Below are 24,326 nucleotides of genomic sequence, written 5' to 3' on the forward strand. Positions count from 1 at the left end.
TGTGCCATTGAAACCAAGTCAAATATTGGTGCACGACGTCCTTCGGGAGCTTCTGGATCTGTCGAAACTTGTCATCGCTTGGCTCTCCGTCGTTAGCCCTGATTCCCTGCGCTGGGAAATGTCTTGCTCGCTCATCAATTCATGTCAATAGAAGGACAATGTTTGCCTACACACGGAGGCACAGATGCAGACGGACATATAAATATCCAAGAAGCCTGAAATACAACCCAATCCGGTGTTTCTGCTGCTGTCGGGCAATCCTCTACTTGTTTATTGTAATAATATTAGTTTTTGCATTTATGCATGTGCGATTGTGTACTCACAAGAAGCATCTTTTGTTTTGCTCATCCTTCTCCGGACCTGGCCACTCCGGAAGCAAGATTAATGCAATTGGGAAATCCATGCTGGAGCAGATGTGTTGGCTCCTCTGTTTGCTTTTGTCTCAGCTCTGGCAAATATTGGGAATGATGTATGTATATTTATTTATATGATAGTATTTCATTAATTGTGTATTCGACTGCCTTTACAAGTGTCCCGCCGCCACACTTGAGCAGCAGATTTATTAAACAAGCAATCGAATTGATTGCAATAGAAATTACACATCTACTGGCCAATGAGAAGTGCAAGTACATGCAACGTCAAATATTTTATTCAGCTAGACTGCACTTGATTCGAATTTGATTGGGCATTACTGAGGTGAACGGATTGGGAGAACTGGGTGCTCCTGATTCTAGTGGAAACTTGTACAATCGAGCATAGAAAAACCTTTCAGAACAACGCAAAATTGTTGAAATATTAGATGCCAAAATTTTAGTAGTGAGACTCGCGCTGAGCCTCTTCTCACAAATAAGTATGCGTTTAATTAGTAATTTAGTACTTGTGGTTTTGGTAGCGATAAGCGAGGTACTTGACAAGATTGGCGTGCCTGTAACATTTTACGATCCAACATCTATGTATTTTAGTTCGATCGAAGCTTTGCCATAAACTATGGCAATGCCGAAATAGTTCGGAGGGATATAAACCAGAGGAGAGTCCGTCATGGAGTCCCAAGATTGACCTTGAACAAAAAGCTCAGCAAAGACTGCCAACTTTATGCTGGGGTATGATTAAAGTCGACTCGTCTAACCCCACTTGCCTAAGAGGTTCAATTACGCAGAAACTTTCCAAGTGGAAGAATATTACCTATTCGGACCCTACTAACAAGGATTACACAGAAAGCATCTGCAAATTTGATGTGAAGAGGGGAGCACTTACAAGGTGTGTCAGAAACTTGTACAGAGGTGTAAAATACGATTTTTTAGACTGGAGGGCTAAAGATTTTACTGCAATGATTTGGAGGTCTTCACATTCCTTGGGTTATGGCGACGCTAACATAAAGTAAGTGCCTATTAGAAGATAAACAAGAGAGAACGCTATAGTCAAGTTCCCCGACTATCTGATACCCGTTACTCAGCTAGTGAAAGTGCGAAGGAGGTCTTTTACACTGACAGTTTTTGGCGGTTTGTAGGCGTTAGAGTGGGCGTGGCAAAAAGTTTTTTGGCAAATCGATAGAAATTTACAACACCAATACAAAAATGAAAAATATTAAAACATTTTTCAAAAGTGTGGGCGTGGCAGCTTTGGGCGGTTTGTGGGCGTTAGAGTGGGCGTGGCAAAAAGTTTTTTTACAAATCGATAGAAATTTACAACACCAATACAAAAATGAAAAATATTAAAACATTTTTCAAAAGTGTGGGCGTGGCAGTTTTGGGCGGTTTGTGGGCGTTAGAGTGGGCGTGGCAACATGAATCGACAAACTTGCGCTGCTTCTATGTCTTGGGAGTCTGTATGCTTAATCTCAACTTTCTAGCTTTTGTAGTTCCTGAGATCTCGACGTTCATACGGACGGACAGACGGACGGACAGACGGACGGACAGACGGACGGACAGACGGACATGGCCAAATCGTTTCGGCTATTGATCCTGATCAAGAATATATATACTTTATATGGTCGGAAACGCTTCCTTCTGCCTGTTACATACTTTTCAACGAATCTAGTATACCCTTTTACTCTACGAGTAACGGGTATAAATACAGATTTGTTCGGTCAAAAATTATCACCTTTCTTTAGTGCTCGACAAGGCGTTTTGGTTATCAGATATAGTCCACCTGGGAATGTGAAAGGATTATACACGGACAATGTTCCTCCCAAGAAACCAAGACAGAAAAAGAAAACGAAAAAGCATAAGTATAAACAAAAACGGTATGGTTTTCATATGCGGCAAAAATATTTTTTATAGTTAAATTTTGTTACAGAGGCTGTGCCAATCGTCAGTATAATCGATGTGCCATATTGTTGTCGATTCTTGTTTTGGTGTCTACTAATTGGCCAAATTAATGTCTACTATCTGGCAACCTGGCTTATCATAATCTCATTAATAGAACCAAAACTAACCCTCCTTGCCAACGGAAATTATTAGTGTAAGTAAAATATTAGTAAGCTGGTCGATGTAGCAATGTGTATTCCATCGATCATAGAAAACTAGTTAATGCTGTGTCTTTTAATATCATAATTAATATGTATGCACGTATGTATATACATACCGGCTTTCACTTTCAAGTGGAATACACAATATGTGCCATCTAGTCCACATAAATCTCCAATAAAATATGTAACTTCAATTTATTCCTTCATTTGTTTAGTTTTTCTGCTTTGGCACTTCGTAAGCTCTGAACTCTCGGACCTGTTCCCTGACTCGGACAAATTTTTGTTGTATTTTTTTGATAAAAAAATAATCACTAATTTTTCGATAACAATAAAAGTAGTGGTTCAAAAGTGGAATGTCATACCTCGTTTAATTTCGTAAAAAAATTCCCTATCCTCTTGGGCTCAAAAAAGAATATTCAAATTTTTCGCAAATTTTGATGATGGTACCCCTTATCAAAAATGCGTAAATTTTTAAAAAATTTGTTTTTCGAAAATTATAAAAACAGTGGCGATGAATCCACCCGCATCCTGCGGCACATAGCCGCCATGGACGTTCATCGATACTCGGGGATTTCAGTCCCACAAAACGATTTTCTACGATGTCAATCCGTCCAAAGCCATAAGATCAAATTTTGATGATGGTACGTACGCCTTTTCAAAAAAAAAATTTGTAAAGAAAATTTGTAAAAAATTTGTTTTTTGAAAATTATAAAGTGATTGGGATAGTTAGCTATGTTTATTGGCTGTACAAAACGGTCTTCATTTCAGCTCTGCCACCTTTTTTGGCCAAGTTATGGCAAAAATCCCGATTGAAAATATCACATTTTTGGCAAACAATTTTTTTTGTATTTTTTTGATAAAAAATAATCACTATTTTTTCGATAACAATAAAAGTAGTAGTGGTTCAGTAGTGGAATGTCATACCTCGTTGAATTCGTAACAAAATTCCCTATCCTCCTGGGCTCAAAAAGGGACATTCAAAATTTTGGCCATTTTTCACAAATTTTGATGATGGGTACCCCTTATCAAAAATGCGAAAATTAAAAAAAAAATTTGTTTTCAAAAATTATAAAAACAGTGATTGGGATAATTAGCTATGTTTATTGGCAGTAATTATTTTACTGCCTTCTTACTTCATTTTATCTCTGCCAACTTTTTTACCTAAGTTATGGCGAAAATCCCTATTAAAAATATCACGTTATTGGCAAAAATTTGTTTTTGTATTTTTTTGATAAAAAATAATCACTATTTTTTCGATAACAAAAAGTGTTGTTGTCCAAAAGTGGAACGTCATACCTGGTTTATTATTGGAACGAGATATGGGTAGAACAACATGACCTATGTTGAACAATCAGCGTTTAAGTGGCGTTTAAGTCATTGAGGTGGGCCCTCTGAATTATTTGTTCTGGATTTAAGTAGGTTAAGGTTACTTTAAGTGTTCTCTATTCAAGTGATGCTTTCGCGGTGTTCCCATTGTTAATGAAATATTTATTACTTTAATTAAATAAAATGTTTGCAAGCTTAGTTTCAACATTCTTCCTGATATGTACAAGTATGTAAAAATTTATATATATATCTTATAGCCTATCTTGTTATTATATTATTAAAACAGTGGGAATTTCTGAGGGTTTCCACCACAACTTACACTTTACAAACACATTTATCAGTTCATTTAAATACTGGAAATTTTTCCCATTATCAAAATACCCGCACTTTAGATGTCAATTGTAAAGCACTCGTTGACAGTTTATGATTAAGAAAAACAATGAGTTAGTGTGGTTTTTTATTTTATTAGAATATTATGAAAAAACTATTAATAATTTTTTAGAATGGTTAAATCTTTTTTTCTATTACCATTTTAGTTGAGCTTGAGTTGCAGAGTTGTAGTGCTCCATTTATTTGAGACTGATTATTATTTCCAATGAATATAAAGGCCGCACCCTGAGCTGAATTATTTTGGTAATAAGCTGTGTGTCATTTTTCCCCAATGCTACGAATTACTTCAGGTGACACATCTGTGCATATAAGTGTGACATCGTAAATTACAGCATTCTTCAGCCCGGGAACACTGAAAAACACGTACATATTGTGGGTGAAAGTTTACCAAATTGATAAGGAGGTAAACTTACGGGTTCACCAACATTGTGGCATTTTGCGGCTGAATAAGGTTGAATTAGTGTTGAATCAACACTAAAAACACCATTCGATGGTTCTGACTCATTAGGTAGACCGATAACTTTCACCTCATCATTGATTGATTTTGATTGTTCTTTCTTGATACTGGTGAATTCGTTTGGGCGCAAATAGGTTTTTGTAAGACGCTGCGCCGGATAGCCGCAATATGAGCCGTAGGTTAAGCATCTTCCGCTGCAGCAATCCGTGTGCATGTTACACTGCAGTTAAGTAATTATCAGTTAAATTAAGTAATTATCCATACCCTAACTTACAACTCCGAGCATGGGACTACATTTTGTGCTATATGCATGCACATTGCTAAATGCGATAAAGAAGAAAATATACAATCCAATGATCGTAGGTAACGACGACATCTTCTCGCTGGCAAAGTGAAGACTCAACTGACTCAATCTGCTTTCAGATCGCCATATATAAGGGATCTCGATTTTGCGAAACCGAAGAGCGAAGAGACAACGAAAACAGTGAGTAATAGTACAGCGGTATTGTGACTACCAGATACCGTCTATTATTATTCCAGTTTAATTTTATGAGACCATGCTAATGACGGTTTGAAAATAAGATTAAGCACGAAGGTGAGATATAAATCGATATTTACTATGACAGGAGCTGAGGAGGGATACTCTTGATTAATCATATATGACAAATGGGTTCTGAGAAGCAACCAAGCAAATCTAGACATTTTCCAAAACTCTTGTAAAATAAATGGCAAACAAATTTAAGGCTTTTTGAGAACTAAGGTAATTTATATTGAAATACTGTTGCACTGCAAGAAACTGGTGATCGTGTACTAAGCAAACTTAGGGGTGGATTTTGCTTGTCCTGCCAAGTATTGTAGCTTCAGGATAGTACCGGTATACTCCTGGGAATGTGCACCACCACCTGCTGTAGGGAAAGAGTGCGTTTTTGGTGGAAAGCCCGCATTCGGGGTGTGTGTTGTTAGTGTGCCAAGGACCGTGCCGTGACCTGCTCAATGCCGCTCTCTCGAGTGTGCGACTCACACCAAGCGAATCGAGTTCGAGTTGTTTGCCCACTTACGAATATATGTGAGTATATGTGAGTGAGTACAAGTGAGTATACTCTTATACGAGTGCCCATCGATCAGTCTTCCCGCTTATCTAATCGGGTCTGGTGAGGCTTTAGCTATAACCATCGGCATGCTCGTAGCCGTCGCTCAGTTGAGTTGCGGTTGCCAGGGCGCGAACAAATACAGTTTTCGATCCTATTCACGATTTTCGTATCATCATGATTGTGCCGCCGTCGGGAGTGGTGGTGTTGGTGGCGTTGGTAACGACCCTGGCCCTGCTGGTCAGTGGGTCCATGGGTGAAAGGCAGCGATCCTTGCGACTGCCCAACGCCACCTATCCGCTGTTCTACCAACTGCACATATCCAGCGATATACACAAGGGCCAGCTGCTCTTCAGCGGAAATGCCACCATTGACGTAGCCATCCGGCAGTCAACGAACGAGATAGTGCTGCACGCCAAAAACCTGTCTAATATTGAAATTACTGTTCGCCGGCTGACGGACGAAGGATCCGAGATCGTGGACGATCTAACACATACGCTGCATCCCACGGCAGCCTTCCTCATCATTCACGCCACTGAGAACTACATGGCCTTCGAGGAGGGGCAGCAATACCGACTGGAGATACTCTATACGGCTATAATGGCATCCCGTCCCGCCGGACTATACTACATGGATTATATGGATGAGGAAACCAACCGCACCGTGTGAGTGTTTTATCTTTCGTAGCAACACAAAAGCGGCTAATCCTCCAGTTGACTTTGCTAAATTTAGAAAATATCTCTTGGTTTTTTTGTTGCATCTCCTTTTTTGATATCTACCGGCTACTTGTAGTAAAGTGCGATAACCTTAAGGAAGAGCTGGATATCTTATCCGCCTATAAACTTTTTAAGCACACTATTCTATTTGAAGAAAGTCCCAGTAGCAAGCACGCGCTCATTCAGATTATGAGTGAGCCCATCTTACATAATCCGCAGATAGATTCGGCGTGCATTTTGTGCCGGGGACGGGGACGGGGACTTCACTTCGGTTTGCCTGCGCTCTCACTTTTATTTTGTTATTATTTTCATTTGTTTGGCATTGCTTTTTAATTACTTTGCTGGCGTAGACAAACGCTCTCGGACTTTATCGCTATCAGACGTACATACATATATATGTTTGGTAGAAGCTCATCGCACATATGGCGAAGTCAGTTGATCCGGACGCGTCACCTGGGTGACGATGTGCACATTAAGTTTTCTCAATGGGGGGATTCTTCATAAAGGGGAATGACTGTGTCAGCGATGGGGAGTCGCATCTTATCAGTGCGCGGTTGATAGTGAAACAACAACTTAAACGAACAGTTGTATTTGCTGTAGAACGCCTAAGTCCCCGATTTGTTTTGATTCCGATTGGGCAACATATTCGCATGACCCACAACGACTTGCGTTTGGGAATAACGAGCCCCGATTGTTCCGTGGATGTGAGAGCAGGTTCTCCATGTGATTGATCATTCCGGCAGCCGCAGGCTGTGACTGGTTTTTTTTTTTTTTTTCTGTTGAGCGTTCAATGATCTGCAAATGGGATTGGGAATTTTGAACGATGAAGCGATTTGGTTTTTCTTGGTAATTATAATTTCTAGGCAGACAGCAGACATCGATTGCTCTTGGCAACAAGTACAATAGTACTTGGACGTGTGTTATAATTATTATTTATGTTTTGATTTCATTTTACGCGCACACCTATTGACCCAATTCAATATTAATCTTACAGATACGTAGCCGCTACGCAATGTGAGCCGACATATGGTCGTCTAATCTTTCCCTGCTACGATGAGCCCGGTTTTAAGTCGAACTTTAGCATTAAGATAACCCACGGGAGCAGTCACTCCGCCATATCCAATATGCCAGTTAAGGAAGTACTATCTCATGGGTAAGCTAATAATTACTATATATTTTTAAATTCTTATTATCCACTTGTAAATATTTGCAGTGACTTGAAAACCACCTCGTTTTACACAACCCCACCGATTTCAACCTACCTTGTGGCTTTCGTCATCTCAGATTTCGAGAGCATTTCTGAGACATATCGTGGAATCACGCAAAGCATCTACACCTCGCCCACTTCCAAGGAAAAAGGTCAAGTTGCGCTGAAAAATGCAGTGAGAACTGTGGCCGCACTCGAGGACTATTTCGGGATTTCCTATCCTTTGCCAAAACTGGACCACGTGGCGCTAAAGAAGAACTACGGTGCAGCTATGGAGAACTGGGGTCTAATCACCTACAAGGATGTTAATTTACTTAAAAACGTATCGTCGGATACGCACAAACGAAAGCTGGACACGATCACCCAGAACCACGAGATCGCACACCAGTGGTTCGGCAACTTGGTGTCCCCGGAGTGGTGGACATACACTTGGATGAATGAGGGATTCGCTACATATTTCAGCTATGTGATTACTGATTTGGTTAGTGATGAAAGATTATTACAACTATATGCTACGTTCCTTCTTTATACAACTATTCATTTTCCTTTTAGATCAACCCTTATGACAAAATGATGGACATGTTTATAAACCACGAGGCAGAAAGTGCCTACAGCTACAACAGCTTCTTCGATGTCCGTCCACTGTCCCATTACGTGGAGGGTGAACAGGACATCATGGGTGTCTTCGACATCATCTCCTATAAGCGGGGTGCATGCGTGATCAAGATGTTTCACCACGCCTTTCGCCAGAAACCCTTTGTGCGTGGCATCAGTCACTTTCTGGAGAAATAGTAAGTTGAGCGAGAATGGCCTCTCGAACTGATCAATTGGAATTCATGGGTCAAGGTGCTCTGCTCTTTCGCCCAGTCGTTATAGCGTGGCCAATGAGCTGAACCTCTTCGATGCCCTGCAGTCGGAGCTCCAGGAGGATGAGTACTTCTCACAGCAGCCGTGGTCGTCCCGGATAAGGGAGATTATGCTCTCCTGGACGCACAGCGAATGGCTGCCCATTGTGATGGTCACTAGGAACTACGAGAACAACACCATCACGTTTAGCCAGCAATCGGTTCACATGAAGGATGAGCTATGGTGGATACCAATCAATTTTGCCACCACCAAGTCACCCAACTTCGCGGACACCCAAGTGGATATGTTTATGCCACCGCTAGCACGGTATACAGTGGCACTGGAGGATCTGAAGATCCAGGTCAGCGGCAAGGATTGGATAATAGTGAATAAGCAGCACACCGGTTTCTATCTCGTCCGCTACGATACAGATAATCTAATGGCCATTGCCAGGCAGCTGCAGACGAATCATTCGGTCATCCATCCCATAAATCGACTTGGCCTCTTTCGAGATCTAGGTCCCCTGATCGAACATAACGAGATCGAGCAGGTGGATGTGGTGTTTGAGATGCTAAAGTACCTTGAGTTTGAGGAGGATGTGCTGATTTGGAATCAGGTGCAGGATTCGATAGAGTGCCTAATACGAAACTTGCATGGCACCTCCTCGCAGAGCCTCTTCAATGAGTTTGTGCGCCGCCTGATTGGCCCCACTTTTCGACGAGTTTACGTGGAAAACGGTGTAAATTTACCCGAGGATGGGATGTCACATGGAATACTTGAAATCGCCTGCTCGGTGGATCTGCCCGAGTGCCTGGAATACACACGTCGCCTGGCTAAGGAGTATATAATTGATAAAATCTATTTAAGAGTTGAAGCGGATTACCATGCCTTTATCGATTCCCTGCTGTGCATGGGTGTGCGATATCTAAGCGATCAGGACTTCCAGAGGGTTATTGATATGATGCAGGAAATTGATCGCGGTTCGGTGTACTACGATGACATTATATATGCCCTGCGGTGCACGCAAAGTCATCGTCATTTGTTATACTATCTGGAAGGGCTGATGGGTGAAAATTCCACCCATATGGTCCTTTCCGAACTCGAAGATTTAATGTATCTCCTCTACATATACAAATCGAATCTGGCCTCTCGTCCCATCATCTGGCAGTATATCGAGCGCAACTACAAGTTCCTCTGTCGAGCACCAAACTTTTTGGAGCACTTTAAACAGCTCGCTGGATTTGTGCCCAGACATCAGAGATTACAGGTAAATAGGCTCTCTATTTTATATCAAACGAATAGGAGTTTGATTGAAATATATTTACTTTCAGTTTGAGAGGCTGCGGCAAACTATTGCGGACCACATGATGCAGGAGGGTCTGAATACGAACCAAACGCTGATCGCTGCCGATTCGCCGCTGGTGGGCAAAAAGATGAAGATCACCGAGAATTTCCAGGACAAGTTCGAGCAGCAGATTCACAAATGGCTCCTAAACGAGCTTCCTCAGGCGTCCGGCAGGAGCGATGCCCTTCTGTCCGCCTCCCTCAGTGCGGCCAATGGGTCAAGTCGTCCTCAAGGTGTCCTCAAGGAGGCGACTCGTGTGTTGCGCAGTGCGCTAAGAATAGTAGATATGTATAGGTGACCGCAGGTTTGGTCCAACTAGGTAATACTTAAGTACAAGCTTAATTACGAATAAATTAATTCTTCCAAAACAATGCAATCGAGGCTAATCATTCAACACCGACGAGCTTTTCAACACATTCTGTACTAGAAATGAACTACAGAAGTATACGATTTGCCAAAGACGCCTCCGTGAATTGATAAGCAAGATAATAAAAAGCCGATCTAACGACTACAGCTTTTCGCAGAGGCTAGTAATGGGTAATGGGTATTTCAGACACTATTCATAACTTAGTATTTTCATGGCCAATAAATCGATAAAATACTTGAAGAACTTCTATGAAAGTATAATAAACTGAACACAGCAATTACATACGTTTGAATGTTTACTTACAATAATTACTGCATATTTAGGCATGCATTTAAAAAGCAATTATAAAAACTATTAACAGTTGTGTATTTACATACTGTAAAGTTTTGTAAGCTTAAGTGAAATATTTACTGAATATACATAGACATTTGAAATATTTATTTAACATTTAGCCTCTCGCCCACTTAATTGATACTTTAAGTCGTTTTTCACGAGTATTTATTACTGTTTTGATTATGGAGCCATAACAACTTGCACTTTTTCGTACTTTAAGACTCTTACACGTCCCAGACGAAGCCATAATTCAAAATTTTACTGCATTAGGCGCAGTAATGATACTAAAAATACGAGTTCGATTAAACAAAAAAGCCTTGTTATCCTGTTGAGTGCTTTTGATAAGTCCTACGCTACTGAATCATTGAAATAATGGTTACCGAGGGGAATTTTTTTGCACTATTGAGCACCATCTTCAGATCTTTTTGGTATCGGCGTTGGTTAATCGTTTTACAGCCCAATTATACTTCACATTTTGACTTGGCCCATTGCAATCTGGGCCAATAACCGGGACTTTGCCGGTTTTATCGAGTATTGCACAACAATCTTTATGGCGATCGGTGCCGAGGATTAGATATGGCCGAGTCCATAAAAAAGCCGTGTCCAAACGGCGGCCGCTCAATACCAAAGTGTCTTTTCCGGAGCAGCCAACATGGCACTGTGGCTGCTAAACTCGTTTTCACTGATCCTGCTCCTGGCAGTGGGCAGCCTGCAGGCGCGCCTGATCCTGCCATTATCCCTGGACGATGGCCAGTTGGAGACCAAGGGTGCAGCTCTCTATGCCACTCCGCGCGTGGATGATAATAGTGCCGGCAATTACCGACTGCCGAATACCACGGAACCGGAGTCCTACAACGTGGAGCTCTGGACAAATGTCCATACTGGCGATGACCAATTCGATGGCACCGTCAATATCGATATACGTGTGCTGGACGAGACCTCGAATATAACGCTTCATTACCGCCAGACGTCGAATTTTGAAGCCTCGATTATCAGCCGGGATGTGGTCACGCCCACATCAATTCCACTTACTGTAACCACCGAGTTGCAGCGCGAATTCCTCGTCCTTACGCGTACAACCGCTGGTGAGGCATTTGGAGCCAACACCAACTGGACCATCACCATCAAGTACAATGGCACCCACCGCACTGACATGGGCGGCTTCTACCTCTCCAGCTACACGGATGATGATGGCAAACAGCAGTAAGTGCATGTCTTTCAAAAGTTGTACAAAATAATATAAGTATTTACAAGCACACTTAAGCCTCTGAGCTTAGCCTTAACCCTAATAGTAAATAGCCTTCTTATGAACTGGGTCCCAATTTCACAAGTACATGAGCTTATCGTGCTAATAATAACGTCTGCACTTTATTGAGTACTTTCGACTAGTTTCATTTCTTATCAATAAGCACAGTTTGGCTTATCTTTATAATCTGTGATTAGTACGATGATACGCGATTCGCAAGTAATGATTAATTATCGGTTCAACTGAGACGTAATGAATATCCGTACAATATCCTTCAGCTTCCTGGCCACCACACAATTCGAGAGCACCAACGCCCGTCACGCATTTCCCTGTTACGATGAGCCCGCCCGCAGAGCCAACTTCACGATTACCATCCACCATGATGCCTCCTACACGGCCATCAGCAATATGCCCGTGAACACGGCTGCCAGCAGGTATGTATTTTGGAAATTTATACCAAGTATAGCTATACTTTCATCAGCGAAACATTACTCATTCGCCGTGTTGGCAATGCTAAGTTGATAGTTTGCCTGTAGTAAGATAAGCAAATGAACTAATTGATGGTTTCGCCCTCCAGTTCGGGAGTCACCGTCTTCCAGACGACGCCCAAGATGTCCACCTACCTGGTGGCCTTCATCGTCTCCGATTTTGAGTCCACCACCGGAGAACTGAATGGTCTCCGCCAGCGGGTTTTCTCGCGCAAGGGTAAGCAGGATCAGCAGGAATGGGCCCTTTGGTCCGGATTGGTTGTGGAGGCCAGTCTCGCCGGCTACTTTGGAGTTCCCTTCGCACTGCCCAAGCTGGACCAAGCTGGCATTCCGGACTTCTCTGCCGGTGCCATGGAGAACTGGGGTCTGGCCACCTACCGTGAGCAGTACATGTGGTGGAACGAGCAGAACTCGACGATCAACCTGAAGACGAGCATTGCCAATATCATTGGACACGAGTACGCGCACATGTGGTTCGGCGATCTGGTATCCGTGAAATGGTGGACCTATCTGTGGCTCAAGGAGGGCTTTGCTACCCTCTTCTCGTACGAATCGAACGACATCGCTTTTCCACTGTGGGACACCTATCAGATCTACCACGTGAACGACTACAACAGCGCTCTGCTTAACGATGCCCTGGCCTCGGCTGTTCCCATGACGCACTACGTCCAGACACCGTCGGAGATCTCCAACCGGTACAACACCTTCTCGTACGCCAAGCCCGCCAGTGTGCTGTACATGTTCAAGAACGCCTGGTCGGACAAGGTCTTCCGCACTGGATTGAACAAGTACCTGACCAAGAAGTGAGTATATATATAGAACTATATATAGAACAGCATGCTCATGTATTCTAATTGCTTGTTTTTCACTCAGCCAATATACTTCCTGCGACGAATGGGATCTATTCGCATCCTTCCAGGAGTCGGCCGACGAATTGGGCTTCAAGCTGCCCACCACTGTGGACAACATCTTCAGCAGCTGGTCCCAACAGGCCGGTTACCCACTGCTCACCGTGACCCGTAATTACGAGGCGGGCACCATTACGATCACCCAGAAGCGCTATGTGGCAAACAAATCGGACACCAATACCGCCACCTGGTATGTGCCCCTCAACTTTGCCACTGCGAACAAGTACGATTATCGCAACACGACTGCCACACATTACTTGCTAAATGTGACGGAGACCGTGATCTCCGATGTCGACGCTTCCAGCACTGACTATATAGTCGTGAATATTCAGAACTCCGGCTACTACCGCACGCTGTACGATACGCAGAACTATGGTCTCATTACGACGGCTTTGAAGTCCCAGCCCCATAGATTCCATCCGCGGAACAGGGCTCAACTGCTGTACGATACGTACATCTTTGTCACCACCGATCGCCTGAGCCACAGCATTCTGCTGGAGCTGCTGGGTTACCTGGTGAATGAGCAGCAGTATGCTCCTTGGTCCACTGCCAACACCATTCTGACCGTCTACGATCGTTACTTGCGTGGCGATGATTCGTACTCTCACTTCCAAGATTTCGTCAGGGGCCTGATCGAGCCCATCTTCGATAAGATTGGAGTGAACGAGATTCCCGGCGAGCATTATCTGAACAACTATCTGCGCATCGTGCTGGTCAGCCTGGCCTGCCAGGTGGGATCCAACGATTGCTATAGCCAGTCGGCCAAGAAATTGTCCGAGTACCTATACAATGGCACTGCCATCGAGGCCACTCTCAAGACTCAAGCCTACTGTGCTGGTCTGCGCTCCACTACCAATGACATCTACAGCAGAGTGCAGTCCGATCTGCTGAGCTCCACGGATTCCACCGATCGCAGCCTGTTCATCTCCTCGCTGGGCTGCTCTTCCAGCACAAGCCAGCTGATTGGTTTCTTGAACCTTTCCCTGAACACCGCCAATAGCCTGAGCGACTCGGAGCGCTTCTCCCTGCTGAACTCGGCGTTCTCCCGCAGTGAAATCGGTGTTACCGCTAGCTTGGAGTTCCTCGAGGCCAGCTGGTTGGATTACGCAAAGCTTTCGGAGACTACAAAGCCCCTTGATTCCGCCCTGCGCGGCATTGCCACCTATGTGGTCAGTGAGAAGCAAAAGACGAGGGTATGTTTATTTTTTAAAATTTATAATTCGAAGCAAACTTGTAATTTATAAATTATTTAACAGCTTAACGCATTGGTGGATACTGTGAAGGCTGAAGGACCGAGCTATGTCAATGATGATCTGAGCGACACCATTGACTCCAGAATCACAAGCAACTTCGCTTGGTTGGAAGTGAATCGTGATCCAGTGCTCAACTGGATCGAAGATTCCCTAAAGGAGAACGGCAGTCCCTCCTTGACTGCGTCCATCACCACGATCCTGGTCAGTGCGATGGCTCTGCTGCTGTTCAGGCTATAATAAGACAACTCATGTGGTCAAGTATTAAACATAAATTCAGTAAAGTAACATGAATCAACATTAATGATTGTGTGTTCATTGTAGATCGAAAATAGAACTGATAATACAGGGAATTTTTGGGCTGAATGGAAGGGGAGTCTCCCGGTGGAAGAAGTTCAAAGTTTCACACTTTCGGAATTGGGAAAGTGAACTGATCGGTTTATGGCTTAGTTGCCACACTTTGCTTTGGTCAATCTAATCGCGATTCTGCGAATGCCATTGGCATCGATAAAGCACTGATAGTTGGGCTTAGTACTCAATTCGATTATCAATTGGATATTTACAATGGCCGCAATGGTTTATGAAGTTCACGTGCTCATATCAGATTGTGATTTGGAACTTTCAAGAACAATGGCCCATTTTGTGGCTTTCAGCGCATTGAATGGCTTCTTAATCAATTTCAATGGCTTTACCATTTATTAGCAGATGTCTGGCTGTTGCACAGTATTGCACACATTGCTTAGTAATTTCCTACGGATTAATGGGCATTTCCTTATCTCAAGAGCGAACTTGGAGAGTCCATTATACCATACTATAGCAGTTAACTAGGCGTGTATATTTCACTATCATATCAGCACATATGAAAAGTACACGCCAACTTCAGTTTCAATTGGTAGTTTTCAAAATGTTGTTTCGTTTAGAAATTATTGCTGTTTTCATTATTAGATAATATTCTGTCATAACTTTCAATTAATTATAGTAATAGTGTTAAATAATTTTTAAAGGTGAGTGAGAACATTCTGTTATAATCAGCTAACAATATCAGATCAAGGCCAGTTGATCAACTTGAGACTTTTATCAGGGCGTCTATCTTGAAATGCCCACACTTATTCGCCATTATCTGAGACGTGATTGATACTAACCCTGCAGAAAATACAAATTCATTAAAGGCTAGTACCATACTTGATTTACTACCCAAAGTAGTTTATACCACAGTGCTTGGCTGGTAACGGTGGTCACTCTAGGTAACAAGATTGGGGTAATCTTTATGCCTGCTCCCAGATAAGATGCACTGCCTCGCTTAAAAGTGGCTCGCCGGACTTTGGCAGTTTAGTCTTGCCGCGTTTTCGCCATGAGTCGCGTTCAGGTCGGGGGCATGTCCCTATTCTTGGTCCTTCTGTTGGCCATTTCCGCCACCCAGGCGGCTGTGGTGCGCCAATTCCCGGTTCTTGACCAGCTGCACCATCTGGAGAACCCCATGCAACGAGCAGTGGTTCCCTTCGCCGACGAGGATAACTACCGCCTGCCCAACGATACGATCCCCAGTCATTATGCCGTGTCCTTGAGCACAAATGTCCATACGGGCGACACCGTGTTCAATGGTACCGTGGCCATAACCCTAAGCGTTCTAACGACCACCTCACAAATTGTGGTCCATGCCCGCCAGCTGGAGAACTTTACGGCCACCATTATTCAGCAGGGAGTCACGGAAGCCGTGGCCCAGGATTTGGTATACGAATATGAAGCGGAACGCGAGTTCCTTACCTTCAGCAAGACGGGACTGAGTTTTCCCGAAGACACCACATGGATTCTGACGATCAAATACCAGGGACATCTGCGCACTGACAACGGCGGATTCTACCTGTCCACATATACGGATGAGGAGGGCAACACCAAGTACCTGGCCACCACCCAGTTCGAGTCCACTGACGCACGCCACGCCTTCCCCTGCTACGATGAACCCTCGAAGAGGGCGGAGTTCACCATCACCATCACCCACGATCCGAGCTACAATGCCATCAGCAACATGCCAGTGGATAGCAGCAGGTTGGTAATTCGATTCAATTAAAGTGCATACTCATTTAATCATTTCTGCTACTCATATGGGTTGATATTCATCTGAAGATATGGCAGTTTTAAAATGTTTATAACCACTTAAGTATGTCACTGCCTCTTTGTCGTCATGGGTTTATGACAAAGATACGGCGATATCAGTGGTTCTACAAGCACAACCGCTTGAATGAATGCATAAATTAATGTCTATTTTTCGTAGCACCTCTGGAGTAACCGTGTTCCAAAAGACCGTGAATATGCCATCCTATCTGGTGGCCTTCATTGTCTCCGAGTTCGTCTTCTCCGAGGGTGAGCTGAATGGCCTGCCACAGCGTGTCTTCTCCCGCAAAGGAACCGAGCATGAGCAGGAGTGGGCTCTGACCACCGGTTTGCTGGTGGAGAAGCGTCTGTCCGGCTACTTTGGAGTTCCCTTCGCACTGCCCAAGCTGGATCAAGCTGGTATCCCTGACTTTGCCGCCGGTGCCATGGAGAACTGGGGTCTGGCCACCTACCGTGAGGAGTACCTGCTGTACAACACCGAGAACTCAACCACCAGCACGAAGACCAACATTGCCACCATTGAGGCGCATGAGGATGCCCACATGTGGTTCGGTGATCTGGTGGCCATCGAGTGGTGGAGCTTCCTTTGGCTGAAGGAAGGTTTTGCCACCCTCTTCGAGAACTTGGCTGTGGACCTGGTGCGTTTATAATCGGAAAACTCTCGGTTGTTTATGCATCTATTGTAATTTGTAATTTCGATAACAGGCCTATCCCGAGTGGGACATTTTCCAAACCTTCCATGCTGGTTCCTACCAGAGCGCTCTGGTCAATGATGCCAGCGCCAATGCCCGTCCCATGAGCCACTTCGTCCAGAAGCCCTCGGAGATTGCCCTGCTCTATGACTCCGTATCGTATGCTAAGGCCGGATCCGTTCTGGACATGTGGCGCCATGCCCTGACCAACACCGTTTTCCAGCGCGGTCTACACAATTACCTGGTCGACAAGTAGGTTTCCAGTCTTGAAGTCAAAGTCACAAGTCACTAATAACTAACTACGAATCTATCCAGTCAATTCACTGCAGCCAATCCCAGCAAGCTTTTCGAAGGCATTGCCAAGGCTGCCATCGAGGAGAACTATTCTGTGCCAGCAACCGTGGCCGAAATGATGGGTAGCTGGACAAACCAGGGCGGAGTTCCTTTGCTGACCGTGACCCGTAACTACGAGAATGGAAGCTTCACGGTTAAGCAGTCGGTGTACACCAACGATAAGGACTATACCAGTGACAAGTTGTGGTATGTGCCCATTAACTATGTGGACTTCTCAAATCCCGACTTCCGCAACACCGAGGCCACACATTATCTGCTCAACCAATCCGAGATTACCATCAATGCTAGCCTGGACGCAACCAACTTGCTGATTCTGAACAAGAAATGCACTGGCTACTATCGCGTGCTCTACGATGCGCCAAACTATCAACTGGCTATCAACGCCTTGATCACTCGTCCACACAAGATCGATCCCAGGAACCGAGCCCAGCTGATCAATGATTTGTACCGCTTTGCCACCAGTGGCCGCGTGCCCCATGCCACATTGCTGGAGCTGTTGACCTACTTGCCCCAGGAGGATCAGTACTCTCCCTGGTCCGCTGCCAAAACGGTGATCACTCTGCTCGATCGCTACCTGAGCGGAGATGCCGATTACGAGAATTTCCGGTTCTACGTACGTGAACTGGTGAGCCTGCAGTTCGACAAGTTCGGTGTGAATGACTACAAAGGTGACCAACATCTGGTGCCATTTACCCGCAATGTGCTGATTAACCTGGCTTGTCTGGCGGGTCTGGAGAGTTGCCTGAAAGAGACGACGGCCAAGCTGACGGCTCTGGTGGAGACGGGCACCAAGATCGAGCCGAATCTGCAGTCGCAGGTGTACTGCAATGGACTGAAGCAGGCCGATGACAAGACCTTTGACTTTGTGTTCAACAAGCTGCTGAACTCCACCGATCAGGCCGAGCGTCGTCTTCTGATCTCCGCCCTGGGCTGCTCCCAGAGCACCGCCCAGCTGGAGAAGTTCGTGGCCAGCAGCATTGCGTCGGAGGGCTTGAGGGATCAGGAAAGGATCACTGTGCTGAGTCCGGTCTACTCCCGTGGTGAGGTGGGTCTGCTGGTCGCCATTGAGTTCCTGCAGAACAACTGGGAGGCGTATGGCCAGCTGAACACCGGCTTTGGTGGCGTTAATCCTCTGTACAGCGACATCGTGGGTATCTCCGCCTATACGGTCAACGACAAGCAAAAGGCTGCCCTGCAAAATTTGGTGGACACTGTCAAGAACACCGAGTATGTGCCCACCACTCTGCAGGCTAGCGTCGATAGCAACGTGAATGCCAACTACGCGTGGCTAGCTTCCAACAGGGATCCTCTGATGACCTGGGTCGCCGGTTTCGGCAGCGGCAGCTCCGCCCTGAACGCCTCCATTTTGGCCATTCTTGCCTGCCTTCTGGCCGCCAAGCTGTTCTAAAACGTAGATCCTAAGTTATAGTGATAGATGTGCACTTGTGCGCCCAATAAATTCCATTAATTCCATAATACTCTTGTTTTCATTTCCTGTGAATTTACAATTCCCTTCACAGGTTTATGGCCGTGAATTGCCAGATCGAAGTCGATGGTCAGATAAGCGCGATGATCTCATAAATTTCCTAATTTGAAACTTCGAAAACCCCTGTTCTTACGACCACAATGGAGCCATAAATACATGCTTTATTAGCCTTGGCAACTAAATCCATAAGTGTGCACGACATCTTAGCCAGTAGTTTCCCAAATGGGCGAGTTTAATTTATTATTTGGCTGAATGAGAAGTAGGCAGTTTCAACTGCAGTTGCAAGGAAATTTAAAAAAATAGACAGCAATTTCTTCAGTGTTTTTTTATGGCTTCAATATAGTAACTCAGCGGTTTTTACAAATTTTACAATCTACTTGGGGCGGTGTGCAGATTACTTGGTTCTTACTCATTCATATGGTTGAAAAATAGTTTCTTTTTTTAAGTTTAATAGCCCTACCTTCGATATCCTATTGTGTCGTAAATAAGCGTCAAGCGTCATGCTGTCAAGTTTTGATTTGCTTTGGACAGTTCTCAATCTATATACTCAATCAATACTCATTAAATGCTTCATAAAAGGAAAAAGTAACTAAACTAGAACAATATACTTAACAGAATGCGGTTCATTTGTTGATAAACCATTTTGCGATATCGTTAGTTAATCCATGGTAACATGGACGAACCGACAATCTGGGGGATGTACATTACAAATTTCAAAGAGCTTATAAAACCAACAAACCTGTTCATTTTTATTTCATTATTTATGAAGTATCTTGCATTCAATCAAACGCCGGGACCACTTCCCCTTGAAAGACTGCAACTCACGCTCGATAAGATTGGGTGCAATGCACCATAAGGTGTCAAAGACGCAGTGCAACGTATAGCAAATGTTATGGCATCGCCTGACAATCTTCAAAAAAAAACAAAAAAAAAAGGAGAAATAATGTCAGCATGGATTGGCGGCCAATGGCGGAGTGTGTAAATCAACGCTACGACTCCTTATCGCTATCGCAGCTTAATCTATAGACTAGGCGAACTTTATCTGGGCCGAAATAAAACGTTAAAGTTTGCAGATAAGCCGCTGATAATGGCCATAAGTCGCCAAACGCTTTACACTCACCATATATACCGGGCCCAAAGCCAAAAGTCATTTAGTTTTCGAATCGAATCGCTGGCCGAGTGGCGTGCGAAATACTAATTCTAGTCCAAGGTTCGCGATCGAACCCTTGAAAAGTGAGTTAAATGTTGGTTATATAAGTGGCGATCGTTGTAGTGCAAACGGATCTATTATCCTTGATAAATATCCTAGATAAAATTGAACAATTTTGGAGTAACTTTAAATACTGCACACGTGCCAGGGATAATATTTTACAAAAGTTAACTACATATTTATTGCTTCTTTGCAAGTTTGTTAATGTTACAAAAAATCTAATTAAATTTTAAAATTATTAAGCTATATTCCTTTTGATATTTCTTTAGCAGGAAGAATGTTTGCCCTGCGAGTGGCTGTTCTCCTGCTGGCCAGCGTGTCCTTGGCCTCGGCAGGCACCCGGCAACTGGCCGTGGATGTCCAGCCGCCGACGACGTTGGCCACCGAGCTAGCGGATTACCGCCTGGCCGAGCACATCACACCGGTGAACTACAACATTACGCTGCGACCCTATTTGCTGGAGACCGATGGCAACAGGAGGTACACCTTCGATGGCGAGGTGTGGATCGAGGTGATTTCCAACCAGACCACCAGTGACATCTATCTGCACACGAAAAACCTCACCTATTCGGTCAGGGAGTACTGGCAGAAGCCAACGACGGGAGTGGCCAATCCCACGGTCATTCAATTCAGTGCCACCAACACAACGGACTATGATACGGATATTGTGAAGCTTACGGCATCAACGGCATTGACCGCCAATACGGCATACATTCTGCATTTCGTGTACACCGGTCTGATGGAGGACGATATGCATGGTTTCTATCGCAGCTCCTATGTGGACGACAACAATGTGACCAAGTGGCTGGGATCCACCCAGTTCCAGACCCACCACGCTCGTCGCGCCTTCCCCAGCTTCGATGAGCCCCAGTTCAAGGCCACCTTCGATGTCACGCTGAAGCGGCACAGGACCTTCAACTCGGCCAGTAACACCCGTCTGATCTCATCGAATCCCACCACTGAAGAGTAAGTACTTCCACCACTTGACTGTTATTCTGTAAAACTTACATTGGTGGCAAATCGATCGGTAGTTACTTCTTGTTCTGAATATTGTGTTTGATTTCATACGATTTTTAGCGGATATTTCGCGGACGTTTACAAGACGACGCCCAAAATGTCCACCTATCTCCTGGCATTCATCATTTCCGAGTTTGTGCCTCGTAAGGATGACGATTTCGGAGTTTATGCTCGTCCCGAGTACTATGCACAGACCCAGTACCCATACAATGTGGGCATACAGATTTTGGAGGAGATGGGCAAGTACCTGGACAAGGACTACTATTCCATGGGCAACGACAAGATGGATATGGCCGCCATACCTGATTTCTCGGCCGGAGCCATGGAGAACTGGGGTCTGTTGACCTACAGGGAGCGTTCCCTGCTGGTGGATGAGTCGGCGACTACGCTGGCCTCCCGCCAGTCCATCGCCGCCGTGGTGGCCCACGAACAGGCGCACATGTGGTTCGGCGATCTGGTCACCTGCAAGTGGTGGAGCTACACCTGGCTGAACGAGGGATTCGCTCGCTACTTCCAGTACTTCGGCACCGCCATGGTCGAGGATAAATGGGAGCTGGAGAAGCAGTTTGTGGTCGATCAGGTGCAGTCGGTCATGGCCATGGACTCCACCAATTCCACCAATCCGCTGAGCGATGAGAACACCTACACGCCCGCCCATCTGAGCCGCATGTTCAACAGCATCTCGTACAACAAGGGTGCCACCTTCATCCGTATGATCAAGCACACCATGGGCGAGACTCAATTCCAGAAGGCTCTGCAGGAATACCTGAAGAAATAGTAAGTAGTGGGAAAACCAAATGGCTTAACTAACACACGTATACTATGGATAACTCCTTGCTTACAGCGAATACCAGGCGTCTTTGCCCGAATATCTTTTGGGTGCCTGGCAGGCGCAATGGCCCAACTCCAGCTACAATGCCAGCTCCGAGGATATATTCAAGAGCTTCACCGAGCAGGTGGGCTATCCAGTAATCAATGTAGATGTTAGCGGCAACCAGGTCATCTTCAGCCAGAAGCGTTTCCTGCTGAAGGAGAACGACGGATCCGACGCATCCTTGACATATACTGTGCCCATTTCCTACACCACCAATGTGGAGAATAACTTTAACAACGCCACGCCAAAGTTTATCCTCGAAGCCAACGAAAACAAGACTGAAACCCTCAACGCAGCAGTGCAATGGATTGTGGCCAATATTCAGCAGACCGCATATTGCCGCATCAACTACTCGGTGGGCAATTGGCATGCCATCCATCAGGCTCTGACCACCGCCAACTGGGGAGGAATTCACGAGAACAATCGCGCCCAGATCGTGGATGATCTGTTCAATTTGGCCAGGGCTGGTTATGTTACGTACAACCTTACCCTGGACGTGATTGAGTACTTGGAGACGGAGACCAACTACATACCCTGGACATCGGCCTTCAACGGCTTCAACTACTTGACCATCCGTCTCGGCAACGATACGGCTGATTTCAATTACTATATTCAGAACCTCACCAGCAAGGCCTACAATCAACTGGGCTTCAATGAGGCATCGAATGATACTGCTTTGAATATCTATCTGCGCACCAAGATCCTCTCCTGGGCCTGTCGCTATGGCAGCTCCGATTGCATCAGCAAGGCACAGGGCTACTTCCAATCGCTGACCACCGTGCCCAAGAACATCCGCGCCACCGTCTACTGTGTGGGTCTGCGTGAGGGTGGTGAGACCGAGTTCCAGGCTTTGTACAACAAGTTCAAGAACGAGACCGTGGCCACCGAGGAGACACTGCTCCAGAACTCCTTCGGTTGCGTGAAGACACAGGCTCTGATCGAGAAGGTGTTCGATTTGATCATCAGCGATGAGATCCGGCGACAGGACAAGTCCTCCGTGCTGGCCACTCTCTACACGGAGAACAACGAGAATGTTAGTCCGGTGTTTGCACTGGTCACTCAGAAATACGAGGCATTGGCTGAGGCGTAAGTATAACCTATTACATGGCTCAATTTGGCATTGATTTTCTTAATTCACTTCTTTCTGCAGCATGGGCGGCTATTCCGCGGTGGCCACTGTGATTTCCAACATCGCCGCCCGTTTCACCACCCAACAGCAGTTGACCGATCTGGAGAACTTCAACAAGGCAAATGGCGCCAAATTCGGCACCTCGCAGGCCACTTTGACTGCCGCCGAGGCAACCGTGAAGGAGAATTTGGATTGGGCAACGGCCAAACTGGACGTTTTCCGCAGCTACTTGAGCAACTATCGCAGTGGCAGCGCCATGGTCAACGCCTTCAGTGCCCTCAGTCTTCTGATGGTGGCCCTGGTCACCATGCTGCGCAACTGAGCAGGAAGCAGGGAGCTGGAAGCAGGGATCAGAGATCAGGGATCAGGGACTTGCGATCGGGTCACGAGTACTCCTAAGGCCATAAAGTATTTGTACGCAGAGGAAAAAGCACCCAATAAAGTAAACCCCATTTTGTAGATAAGCCGCTGTTGTATTTTATTATTACTGCTAGTCGAGAAATCGATCATGAAATAGGCTTAAATGACACCCATGGCGACAAAGTTTACAATCTGATTAGCGTCAATATGGGCGGGTGATTCAGTTCGGAATCGTGAGGGGATTTTATTAAACTCAAGTACAATCGATCACTATTTAATCATAAATTCGCTTCAGAGCAATAAACTATTTTTCTTCCATAACGTTTTACAGTCATTTCAGGCGAAAGGTTGTTTTAGTTATTTGTTTTATTGGATTGTATAGGCCATAAGTGGAATCGTGGCGCCAAATAAATCAAACTAAGCTAAGCCATTAGGGGAGTTTTTTAATTTGTTGGTTTTTCTATCAATGCAACGCAAGTTCAGGGTTAAAAATTGAAAAATAAAACGACTTAAATATAGCTGAAGCTCACACTGACCGACATAACTAATAAATTACAATCTTTATTGCTAGCTCTTTTACGACGTTGTCTTGCAGATATCGATCTTACCACTAGTTCTGGCTAACTAAGCTGATTCACAATTCGTGGAATCCAATTGA

The 24,326-nt window shown here is 44.9% G+C and overlaps 6 protein-coding genes across 8 annotated transcripts; 5 read left to right on the plus strand and 1 right to left on the minus strand.

The window, feature by feature from the left end:
• The first annotated feature begins 743 nt into the window (after positions 1-743).
• On the plus strand, positions 744-5,382 carry LOC120451441 (Golgi-associated plant pathogenesis-related protein 1). 3 transcript variants are annotated; one of them, XM_039635118.1, is made up of 7 exons: positions 744-903; positions 963-1,100; positions 1,157-1,377; positions 2,111-2,242; positions 2,296-2,460; positions 5,004-5,124; positions 5,181-5,382. In XM_039635118.1, exons 1-5 carry the CDS (start codon positions 853-855, stop codon positions 2,375-2,377), a joined length of 624 nt encoding a protein of 207 aa, XP_039491052.1. In that variant the 5' UTR covers positions 744-852; the 3' UTR covers positions 2,378-2,460; positions 5,004-5,124; positions 5,181-5,382. The 3 variants fall into 3 exon arrangements, with proteins under 3 accessions (XP_039491052.1, XP_039491051.1, XP_039491050.1); XM_039635117.1 differs by having other exon boundaries at positions 5,064-5,124; XM_039635116.1 differs by lacking the exons at positions 5,004-5,124; positions 5,181-5,382 and adding an exon at positions 2,683-2,821.
• LOC120451442 lies at positions 4,249-5,038 on the minus strand. The gene is made up of 3 exons (XM_039635119.1): positions 4,915-5,038; positions 4,597-4,860; positions 4,249-4,535 (listed from the first exon to the last, which is right to left on the minus strand). The coding sequence occupies exons 1-3, from the start codon at positions 5,014-5,016 to the stop codon at positions 4,470-4,472; spliced, it is 432 nt and encodes a 143-aa protein (XP_039491053.1). The 5' UTR covers positions 5,017-5,038; the 3' UTR covers positions 4,249-4,469.
• Positions 5,383-5,564: 182 nt separating the features above from the next.
• On the plus strand, positions 5,565-10,213 carry LOC120451439 (endoplasmic reticulum aminopeptidase 2). The gene is made up of 7 exons (XM_039635114.1): positions 5,565-5,706; positions 5,766-6,393; positions 7,439-7,597; positions 7,658-8,132; positions 8,204-8,442; positions 8,519-9,764; positions 9,829-10,213. The coding sequence occupies exons 2-7, from the start codon at positions 5,906-5,908 to the stop codon at positions 10,138-10,140; spliced, it is 2,919 nt and encodes a 972-aa protein (XP_039491048.1). The 5' UTR covers positions 5,565-5,706; positions 5,766-5,905; the 3' UTR covers positions 10,141-10,213.
• A 952-nt stretch (positions 10,214-11,165) lies between these two features.
• Positions 11,166-14,738, plus strand: LOC120451440 (aminopeptidase N). Its single transcript, XM_039635115.1, has 5 exons — positions 11,166-11,745; positions 12,067-12,222; positions 12,366-13,079; positions 13,150-14,377; positions 14,441-14,738. The coding sequence occupies exons 1-5, from the start codon at positions 11,195-11,197 to the stop codon at positions 14,672-14,674; spliced, it is 2,883 nt and encodes a 960-aa protein (XP_039491049.1). The 5' UTR covers positions 11,166-11,194; the 3' UTR covers positions 14,675-14,738.
• A 1,022-nt stretch (positions 14,739-15,760) lies between these two features.
• On the plus strand, positions 15,761-19,068 carry LOC120453850 (aminopeptidase N). The gene is made up of 4 exons (XM_039638754.2): positions 15,761-16,480; positions 16,707-17,184; positions 17,252-17,490; positions 17,554-19,068. The coding sequence occupies exons 1-4, from the start codon at positions 15,786-15,788 to the stop codon at positions 18,998-19,000; spliced, it is 2,859 nt and encodes a 952-aa protein (XP_039494688.1). The 5' UTR covers positions 15,761-15,785; the 3' UTR covers positions 19,001-19,068.
• A 1,104-nt stretch (positions 19,069-20,172) lies between these two features.
• LOC120453851 (membrane alanyl aminopeptidase) lies at positions 20,173-23,772 on the plus strand. Its single transcript, XM_039638755.1, has 5 exons — positions 20,173-20,311; positions 20,558-21,254; positions 21,366-22,082; positions 22,150-23,265; positions 23,330-23,772. Exons 2-5 carry the CDS (start codon positions 20,566-20,568, stop codon positions 23,628-23,630), a joined length of 2,823 nt encoding a protein of 940 aa, XP_039494689.1. The 5' UTR covers positions 20,173-20,311; positions 20,558-20,565; the 3' UTR covers positions 23,631-23,772.
• Positions 23,773-24,326: the final 554 nt, after the last annotated feature.

Source organism: Drosophila santomea, chromosome 3R, assembly GCF_016746245.2.
Source record: "Drosophila santomea strain STO CAGO 1482 chromosome 3R, Prin_Dsan_1.1, whole genome shotgun sequence".
NCBI lineage: Eukaryota > Metazoa > Arthropoda > Insecta > Diptera > Drosophilidae > Drosophila > Drosophila santomea.